The sequence below is a fragment of the Apium graveolens genome, unplaced genomic scaffold (genome assembly GCF_009905375.1).
Source record: "Apium graveolens cultivar Ventura unplaced genomic scaffold, ASM990537v1 ctg7000, whole genome shotgun sequence".
In the NCBI taxonomy this organism is placed as follows: Eukaryota; Viridiplantae; Streptophyta; class Magnoliopsida; order Apiales; family Apiaceae; genus Apium; species Apium graveolens.
The window spans coordinates 37,577-48,172 of record NW_027419959.1 but is presented as its reverse complement, the minus strand read 5'-3'; the positions used below and the strand labels follow the sequence as shown (position 1 = coordinate 48,172).

The 10,596-nt window shown below is 43.6% G+C and overlaps 1 protein-coding gene across 1 annotated transcript; it reads left to right on the top strand.

Annotated features, from left to right (window-relative positions):
• Positions 1-4,861: 4,861 nt before the first annotated feature.
• On the top strand, positions 4,862-7,971 carry LOC141703698 (uncharacterized). Its single transcript, XM_074507136.1, has 3 exons — positions 4,862-5,792; positions 5,884-6,377; positions 6,449-7,971. Exons 1-3 carry the CDS (start codon positions 4,862-4,864, stop codon positions 7,046-7,048), a joined length of 2,025 nt encoding a protein of 674 aa, XP_074363237.1. The 3' UTR covers positions 7,049-7,971.
• Positions 7,972-10,596: the final 2,625 nt, after the last annotated feature.

Below are 10,596 nucleotides of genomic sequence, written 5' to 3'. Positions count from 1 at the left end.
AAACCCTTATTTATTTTTCAATAAAAAATAAATTTTAAATATGTACCATCCAAATTTTGTGATAATTAAATTTTTTTAAAACTCTTACCGCAATTGTGACGGCCTTAACCCTGGGTCAGAGTTAACGTTACTAAACACAACAAATCACAATATAAACTATAAGATTATTATTATTACACTAATACGACCCCGAACCAAGATTCGATCCAGGTTCAGGTATGATTTAAATTATTCATTATTACAAACCATTATTTAAAAAGTCTGACACACTAAACTTATTCAGCAACTCATCAGACCGCACATGGTCTGATACAAACTAGCTCAAAGGAGCTTGGAAGGAACTGAAACTCTGCCCCGACTCCAACGAAAGAGTCTCCTAGACATCTGCAATATATATATATATAACAGGTTGCAAGGATGAACATATAATCGCTTAGCAGTACCAACATATGAATATCAAGATAAAAATAGTAAAGTAAACAGTTATAGGAAAAAAATCTATAAATCACATGAAATCCATAATTTGTAAATTATTTCGAACAATAGTAAGTAAAAGAAAACCGATGTAACTGGATATCACTGACTAGCATGCTCTTAATAAAACAACGTAGTTGTGTGCTGTATAAGTACCAGAGTCCAATTTTAGCATGATATTCACATTTGTTATTCAACTGTTCAATCACTTATTTCCTTACAAGGAATCTCAAAGCCAAATCAGATACGTAGCGGATATGTGAATACAACTGATCAGGCTATCAACACTAGACTGCTCCAACTTCCATCCCATACACCTGTTCCGGAACTCGGAGACCCGCTAGGTCTTTAACCTGCTGGACTAATCGGTTATGTAATGCTCGCAACCGAGTTAGACTCTTACGCAACCTCATTAGGTCACTCTGGCTCATATGTATCCCATATCTGATCGTTTTATTCAGTTTTCAAAATACTTGTACCTATCCCCTTTTTAAATCATTCATTTAACAGTACACGTAAAACCGGGGGAAATCGAAGTGAAACAGAGGGAGAAGAAAGAAAGAGAGGGAAGTGAAGATAGATAGAGATGAGAGATCGAGAGATTTTTTAGAGAGAGACGAGAGATTTCAGAGAGAGTGAGACAGAGGTGAAGAAGGGGGGTGTTTTATTTATTATTATTTTTTTCTATAACTCTCAGCCATGGCACGTAGCAAAAGGAGATGCAAACTGTTAACACGTGTCCTGCTATCTCAGTTTGTTCTGACAATTCGCAAATTATCGAACCGAGTTGCGGGTAAAATAAACCCGAAAAATTACCGAAACAATTTTAAAATTTTATAAATATCCCGAAATTAATAAAACATAAATTTCGTAATTTTTAAATCATTTTTGAAACGCAACTTATACCAACATTTAACGATTAAATGAAACAACGCGCGGGTGAATTTAATCCCAAAAATTTCCAAAATAATTTTAAAATTCTCAAAATATTAAAAACTTAATAATATATGAATTTCATAATTTTTGAAGAATTATGGAATTAGATACTGATTTTACAAATAAATGCAATCAAAAAATCATTTAAAGATAAATAATTAATGAAATATTGATTTCTAAATTTTATAAAATCTCAAAAATAATTATTGAAATTATAAAATCATAAAAATAATTTTAGAGACAATCAAAATATTTATGCAAATAAATTTTTAATAAATCCACGTTTAAAAGTGAAAATAAATCAATACCACTCAATAATCAATTACGCAAACAAACCCTGTACATCAATAAATCACACATAAATAATAACAAACAACACACATATGACAAAATCTATATATACATATATATATATATATTATTTATTTAATAATTTAATAAATACACATTTAAATAATACGAAAATATACGAGCCGTTATAACAATTCCAAGGGTGCCATCTTATTAAAATTAAAACTCCAAGGGTGCTATTTAGCAAACTTTTGGCACATCTATATATTATAAATTGCTGGATAACCTTTTCATAAGACTTGGTATCCATATTTTGGTTCGGATATGATTTTTAACTTTAATTTGACCCAGTGGACTATCCATTTTTAGGTTTGGTATCCATATTAGGTTTATAAAATATCCATGTACTTATTATGATCCATTTTAATTATTATGATTCATTTTAATTATAAAAACTTTATAATACAATTTTAAATATGAATTGTATTATTTATGGTAAGTTTCTTTTTTGAAAACCACTTATGGTAAGTTTTTAATACAAATTTGAAGTAAAGTTTAAATTTTAACAGATCTGTTTATAGAAATAATCTCATAAAATATATAACATAAAAATAATATATGTGATGAATGTAGTTTTTAAATAAATTTATCGTAATATGTAGATGTAATACACTTATTATATAGATAATTTAATCTTTCATAATCATGTTATTCAATTTAAATTATAAATTTATTTTATTAAATAATTTTTGAAATCCCCGTGCAAAGCAGGGTTATAAACTAGTTTTATAAGTGTTTGAAACTTTCTCTACATATTTTAATGTTAATTAACAAAGCAAAATTCAAAAAGTCGGCATTGCAGAGCAGAGCAAATGAAGTCGCGTGAGCTCTACGACTGGGGGATGTTGTGTTTGTTGGTGGGGTATGGTGGTGATAATCCCAGATCACCCCGGGACCTTCTCCTTGTAAGGCCCGACCTCGAACTCCTTTTAGGCTGTGGCGATGGCCGTGTGCGGTGTAGCTGTAGGGTGGGAACCTACAAAACAGAACCGGAGGGGGGTAGCGTCCCCGCGGCACCTCCGGCGTGAGGATGAGAAAGGGTTTTGAGGAGAAGAAGGGCAAAGTTGGAATTATACAGATATGTTTGTGAGGAGTACGTGTGTGCAGGTAAAAATATGTGTGTAAGAGAGAGAGTATAAAAGCTTGTCCTAACCTTCCTTCTGTTCTACCTTTTATAGGCCTCCTACTAGGGTTTAGGGGTTTGTTCCTTTTCATCTGGACCGTAGGTTGGCCTTTTGGACTGTAGGGCATCTGGACGCCTGGGATGCGTCAGAGTACTATCAGATCTGGACCGTAAGAACGTTCTGGATTCCGGGTGCCTGGAAGGTGGTGATGTTGCCACGTGTCCTGGGCTCCCCAAGGTCAACGCTGAATCCGTCAGAGTACTATCGGATCTGGACCGTAGGAACGTTCTGGATCCCGGGAACGTGGACGGTGGTGATGCCGCCACGTGTCCTGGGGTCTTATGATTGGGCCCTGGGCCTCTCCAATTGGGCCTGACTTATTATGGGCTATCATTTGCCCCCCACTCCCTTATGCGGGTTTATCCGGATGGGGGAGTAGAGTAATTGCCCTTGTGCCGCGGCGCCTTTGCAAAATTGTGGGGGTTGTTTGATTTGCTGCCCCCCAAACCCCGGGGTCAAATGGGGATGAGACTTCGGGGTTAGCTTGGTTAGTCATTTGATTCTAGTTCAAGGTGGGGTTCCTTGAAATACTTTGGAAAATTTTGGGGGTTTGCTTTATTCCCTCCTAAGCCCGGGGTCACGTGGGGATGAGACTCCGGGGTTGACTTGGTTAGTCATTTGATTCTAGTTCAAGGTGGGGTTCCTTGAAATACTTTGGAAAATTTTGGGGGTTTGCTTTATTCCCCCCTAAGCCCGGGGTCACGTGGGGATGAGACTCCGGGGTTGACTTGGTTAGTCATTTGATTCTAGTTCAAGGTGGGGTTCCTTGAAATACTTTGGAAAATTTTGGGGGTTTGCTTTATTCCCCCCTAAGCCCGGGGTCACGTGGGGATGAGACTCCGGGGTTGACTTGGTTAGTCATTTTAAGTTCGAATTCTGGGCACGGTTTGGTGGGCAAGTACACTCCTGACATTTGATTTAACTGGACTCTGAAAAGCTGTTGCTGCAAACCCGAGATGCCAGGCGGCTGTTGGGATTCCAGCCGGGGTCAGAGATATACACTTGTTATGCGTATCTTTTGAGTGTACAGTTTTTTGCTTCCCCCCTTTTTTTTGCCTAAAAAGACGCGCCCACGTAATGATTACGTGACGGTTCATGTAATAACTGCTGTGCAGTTACTTTTTGGGGCTAATTGGGTTCTGCCACGTGGCCCCGACGGTTCCCTTAATCACAAAGCCGTTCATCTCTTCTCTCTACCCTCTATAAATACTTGCCTCTTCTCTCCATTTTTATTTTACACACACACTTCCACAGAGAGAGCCAAGAGAGATTTTTCAGAGATTTTTCGGGGCATTTCTTGTTGAAGCCACATTTCTTTCTCCTGCCCATTTGTAAGTATCTCGATTATTTTGCTTCCTTTTTCACTTTTTCCTTATGTTTTTGTGATGCATGTAGTTATTTTGCGCGAGTTTTTGCTTCGCCACTTTGCATTTTTTGCTCGTATTTCATGACCGCCTTGATGTTTTAGCCTCGAATCTTTGTAATGTAGTTTTTGCGTAGCTTTTCCAATGGCTTTGTGTCTCATTTGTGTGAATAGCATGGATTTTTGTAGTTTTGTATGCGAATAAGTGGGTTTTTGTAGTGTAAATAGTTGTAGAGCCCGGGGTGTGTTCTTGATATCTGCTTTTTGTTGTATATGTATGTATATGCTGCAGATCTTGTTTTTGGGGTAAGATACGTTCATGATTTGTTTCTAAACTTGTTCTGTTTTTTTTTTTTTTTTTTCTTGTTTTGTTGTTTGGTTCGGGTTTGGCATTGACTCCGGGGTGCGTTTTGATAGGCACGTGTAGTATATGCCAGGTAGTCGTTTTAAGCGTATTGCTACTCTTAGGAATCGGTATTCCGAGCGTCCTGTCGGGTTAGGTGAACTTAACTCTTTCTACCCCTCTTCCTCTTCCAGCTGTAGTTCAGTAGAAATGCCTCCCCGGGTTGACCCGCCTCAACGAGTTTTAGCTCAGACCCTAGTATTAGGTCCCGGGGGTACTTTATCGAATCCGGATGGTTCGTGGGAGGATGTAGATGAATATTTTGTCCAGTGCCGAGTGAACCCCAAACCCCTGAGCTTTTATTACAGAGATTTATCCGAGGCATATGGGGGCCCGGATGGTTTGGGAGGCCGGGAGCCTTATAATGAGGATGAGATGGATAGGAAGTTCTTTACCGCCCCGGGTACTAGGTATGAGTGTGGGGCGGTTCATAGAGAGGTTCAGGAGAAATACACAGACGCCGAGGTAGATGGTGCCCTTAGGCTTGCCTTTAACCTTGATGATGCCTACCAGTGGAGATGGCCTGAGGAGCATGAAAGGGTATACCACCGACCGGAGGGGGGATGGGTTGGAATTCCACTTGAGCATCTCCGGGGCATGCGCCTTGGACTACATCAGTTCACCAAATCCTTATGTCGGGATGTTTATGGTATCCCTTTCACTCAGCTGGCCCCGAACTCGGTGAAATGGATCAGTTGGTTTTTAGCTTGCTGTCATGCCAAAAGTTACCTCCCCACCTTCAAACTTTTTCATCATATTTTTAAAATTAAGAGATCCACCGCTCGGCCGATTTACGAGTTCATGTTTAGGATAGAGGATTGTGGGTATCCCTCTGATAAGATGGTGCTCCCGGTTAGTATGTTGACGTCGCTTAAGGGATGGCACCGGGAGTTCATTTTTGTCCGGGGTGGGGATCTGGAGTTCATGCCACTCCATAAACTTGAGATTAAAACAGATAGGTTTCCGGTCCAGCGGCTCGGGCAAGCAGCTCTCGCGATGGTTTATGCCTTCTGTGGGGCACTTGGGACGCAGTGGACCCGGGACTATTTTACTAGCAATGAGAACATGCATGCTGCCGGATGTAAGTCTATTGCCTTTGCTTTATTTTGATACTGTATCTGTTTATTGATTGCTTGTATCCGGGACTGATTTCTTGCTGTTCTCCTTTTCAGGCATTCCGAAGTTGATTCCCTATCCCCCCAACATGTCTGCCCAACTTAAAGATCTGTCGGCCAAGCTGCGAAGGATTGGGGGAATGACTAGCGTGGATGTTGGGAAGAAGAAGGTTGGAGAGGGTGATGATGCGGCCCGGAAGGCGGCGCCGTCTCGCCCGGGGAGGGCGACAATCGTGATCGATGAGCCCCGGTCCGAAGACGTGCAGCAGGGGGATGTGATAAGAGTTCCAATGCCTCGAAAGAGGAAAGGTGTCCCTGCGGGTTCCGGGGATAAAAGTGGCGATGTTTCTGAGGGCCCGGTTTCGAAGAAAGCTGCTATTGATCTGGCTCCGGACACTCCGGAGACTCTGAAGGCCTTGCTTGCTAGTTTTACCCCGGAGGTTCGCCGGAGGGAGTTGTTCGAGAATTATGCCAGTACGGCGGAGAGGAAGAAATACAGGAAGGAGCCCCTTGATGACTTCCTGGTCGGGCTTCAGGAGGACATCACTGCTGTAAGCATTTTTCTTGTTCTCTTCTTGTACTCTTGTTTTTGTGTTGCCTAATCATGACTTTTAATGTTCAGGCTAACTCCCGGGTTGCTGGACTGGTTTGCATAACCCGGAGCCTTCAGGCGAAGGCTGATGCTGCCGAGGTCTACCAGACTGAATCCGAGCGGCTGTCCCGGGAGATTCGGGAGTTGAAGGAGGCGAGTGCAAGGGAGGCTGCTGCTCATAAGAAGATTTTGGACGAGATCCGGGAGAGGCAGGACCGGGCTGAGGCTTCTGTTCGGGAGATGAGGGCTGAAAATCAGAAGTTGAAGGACGATCTTGCCGCCCGGCCCACTCCCGAGAAGGTTCTGGCAGGGTTCCGGGGTACTCCCGCGTACTTCGAAGAGCTGAATGACAAAGCGCTGGAGAAGATCCAGATCTGCTGGAATGTTGCTTCGAAGTATCTTGGCGAAGAGCCTCATGGTACAATAGACGTCTTCTTGGAGAAGTATATAGAAGAGGAGACCCGGTTGGAGCAGGAAAAAGAAGCTATTCGGGCAATGGATTCCGGTGTTGGGACGTCCAGCAATGTTCCCTCCTTCTACGGGTCGCCACTTGCTGAACAGCCTCCCATACCAGAGGGCAATCCGGAGCAGCCTCCTTCGCCTCCCGCCGACTCTGCCGCTGAAGCTTAAAGATTCTGCCATGTCTTGGCATGTAATTTTATTTCCTTATTTTTAGCTTAAGTTATTCCGAACTAAGCCTTTTGGCTTTTTAGACGATTGTAATTTGAATCTTGGTTTGCCCCCCGGGGTGTGTTTTCCCGGGGTAGTTTAATGTTATTATGCTCTGTTTCCTTCATATTGATTCGCATGTTTTAGAGCTTCAGACTTGGACACATGGGCTGTGTTTTAGTGGACCCCGGGATGGGGTAAAATTTTAACTTTACTAACGTTTTATGAATACTCATGTGGCTGAGCTTTTATAGGACCCCGAGCAGGGGTAATTACGTTTAACTCCTGGGTTGGGTTTTTATAGGTCCCCGGGCAGGGGTGAATCTCCATTTGATAGAAAATTTTTAAAGTACACATGGGCTGTGCTTTTGCAGACCCCGGGTTGGGGTAACAACATTTAACTTTGAGAATTTTTATAAGTACTCATGGGTTGAGCTTTTATAGGACCCCGGGCAGGGGTAAATCTCCATTTGATAGAAATTTTTAAAGTACACATGGGCTGTGCTTATTTAAATTTGATGGCAAATAGCGGAGCAACGTAATGAAATTGATTCAAGCTATGGAACGCTTAAAGCAGAGTTTTTCATTCATATTGAAAGCAAAAATTACATTCTGGGGTGGATGAGGACAGTGCTTACATCAAAATGTCATAATATAAATGTAGATGTGTTTCCCGGGTGTGCACCTTTTCCTTATTGGTAGAATTTCCTTAGGCGGGTTCCATGCCAGGTGTTGGGGACCTCGGTTCCACTGAGGTAGCTTAGCTTGTAAGTTCCTGGACGGATCACTTCTTTGACTATATAGGGGCCTTCCCAGTTTGGCTGTAGCTTTCCCTGGTTAGTTGGGTCCGAGGCTTCAGTGTCCCGGAGTACTAGATCTCCTGCCATATATTCCCGTATTCTGGCTTTCTTCGCAAAGTAAAGCTTTGTTTTTTCCTTGTAGCTTTCCATTTTTTCTACGGCCCGATCTCTTACCTCGTCCAGGAGTTCGAGGTTGGTCCTGAGGCCTTCTATGTTGGAGACCTCGTCAAAGTTGGTCACTCTGTGAGAAGGGGATCCGGCCTCTATCGGTAACCGGGCTTCAGTACCGTAGGCGAGCTTGAACGGAGTCTCCCTGGTTCCCGTCCGGGGGGTAGTTCTGTATGACCATAGAACCTTCGGGAGTTCTTCCGGCCAGTTCTTTTTAGAGTCTTCCAATCTCTTTTCCAGGCCTCGGAGTATAATTCTGTTTGTGACCTCGACTTGTCCATTCCCTTGTGGATGGGCAACAGATGCTTTTTTGTGTCTGATCCCGAGTTCTTTTAGATAGGTTTCAAAATCTGAACCCACGAACTGCGGGCCATTGTCCGAGATTAAGACCATCGGGATCCCGAACCTCATTACAATCGTGTCTACAAACTTGATGCAATCTTGTTGGTTAATGGTTCTCATAGCCTTGGCCTCCGCCCACTTAGTCATATAATCTATTGCTACTAGGACATAACGGAGATCTCCTTTCGCTCGAGGGAAAGGACCCATGATGTCAATTCCCCAGACAGCGAATGGGATTGGTGAGAGAACGGATCCCGGGAGGCTTGACCCCTGCTTTGGTACGTTGCTGAACTTCTGGCACTTACTGCATTTTTTGACATAGGCGCATGAATCAGCGTGGATTGTTGGCCAGTAATAGCCTTGTCTGATGACTTTGTAGGCTAGAGCTTTAGCCGCTAGGTGATCCCCGCAGATCCCTTCATGAACTTCCCGGAGGCAGTAATGCGCTTCCTCCGGATCAACGCACTTTAGAGTTGGTGCAGAGAAAGTTCTCCGGTATAACTGATTGTTTTCCAGAAAGAAGCGTGCAGCCTTATACTTGAGGTACCGGGCTTTGTTCTGATCTTCCGGCAGGGTACCGTCCTCGAGGTAGGCTATGTAGGGCGTCATCCAATTCTCCGGGCTGCTAACACAAAATACTTCTTGTCTATCGGTGCTGGGGGCTCCGAGTTCCTCGAAGTAAACCGAACTGCTTAGATCTGAAGTATTCTGGACGAGCTTGGACAGCTCGTCTGCTTTCGCATTTTCCTCTCTGTTTATCTGCAAGATGGTCGAGTCCGGGATGGTTTCCAGGATTGCTCTAACCATTTCCTGATATCGGGCCAATTTAGGATCTTTTGCGACATATTCACCCTTGGTTTGTCTTACCACGATCTGAGAATCGCTGTAGGTTGTTAACCTCTTTACTCCAAGGGATTTGGCTAGCCTAAGCCCGGAGAGTAGGGCTTCATATTCAGCCTGGTTGTTTGTTGCTTTGAAGGCGAAGGTGATGGCCTGCTGAATTACGAATCCATCCGGGCTGGAGAGGATCAGACCAGCTCCGCACCTTTCGGCTGTGGCCGAGCCATCGACATATAGCGTCCAAAGATCCCGGTTGTTAGACTCTTTTTTATCTTTGGAACTGGTTTCCGGCGTTTTGGGGGTTTCTGGGAAAGTGCATTCCATGACAAACTCGGCCAACGCCTGGGCTTTTATGGTTGTCCTCGGGATGAATTTGATGTTGAATTGGCTCAATTCAATTGCCCAATTGACTAATCTTCCGGAGGCGTCCGGTTTGTGGATGATTTTGCGAAGTGGTTGATTGGTGATTACTCTGATTTCCCTGCCTTGGAAGTATTGTCTTAGCTTTCTGCTCGAGTGCACGAGGGCCAGTGTGAATTTTTCCAGGTTGGGGTACCGGGTTTCAGCGTCTTTCAGGACTTGGCTCGCATAATATACCGGGGTCTGTGTGCCATTTTCCTCCCTGATGAGTGCAGAGGATACTGCTCTCTCCCCGGCTGCGATGTATAGGTAAAGGGGCTCCCCGGGCTTTGCTTTTGATAAAATAGGCGGGTTCATCAGATGCCGCTTTACTTCCTCAAACGTTGTTTGACAGTCCTGGGTCCATTCGATTAGCTTTTTGTTCTGGGCTCCTTTTAACAGCTCAAAGAACGGTAAGCATTTCTCTGCCAGCTTTGGGATAAATCTCCGAAGTGCCGCTAGGCATCCTGAGAGCTTTTGGATGTCTTTTTGAGTTCGGGGGACTGTCATTTCCATTATAGCTTTGATCTTCTCCGGGTTGGCCTCTATTCCTCTCTCGCTGACTAGAAAGCCTAAAAACTTCCCGGAAGGGACCCCGAACGTGCATTTTTCCGGATTCAGCTTCATGTTGTATTTTCTCAAGTTTTCGAAACACTCCCGAAGGTCCTGGATGTGCTCTGAGGTTGTGACTGACTTGGCGATCATGTCATCAACATAAGATTCCATGTTCCTGCCCAGTTGCTCTTTAAAGATGGTATTCATCATTTTTTGGTATGTTGCCCCGGCGTTGATTAACCCAAACGGCATCATAACAAAAGCGTAGACGGCCCGGTGTGTGATGAATGCCGTTTTTGCAATATCTGCCGGATTCATCTTGACCTGGTTATAACCCGAGAAGGCATCCATAAAACTTAACATGACATGGCCCGAGGTCGCGTCTATCAGCTGGTCTATATTGGG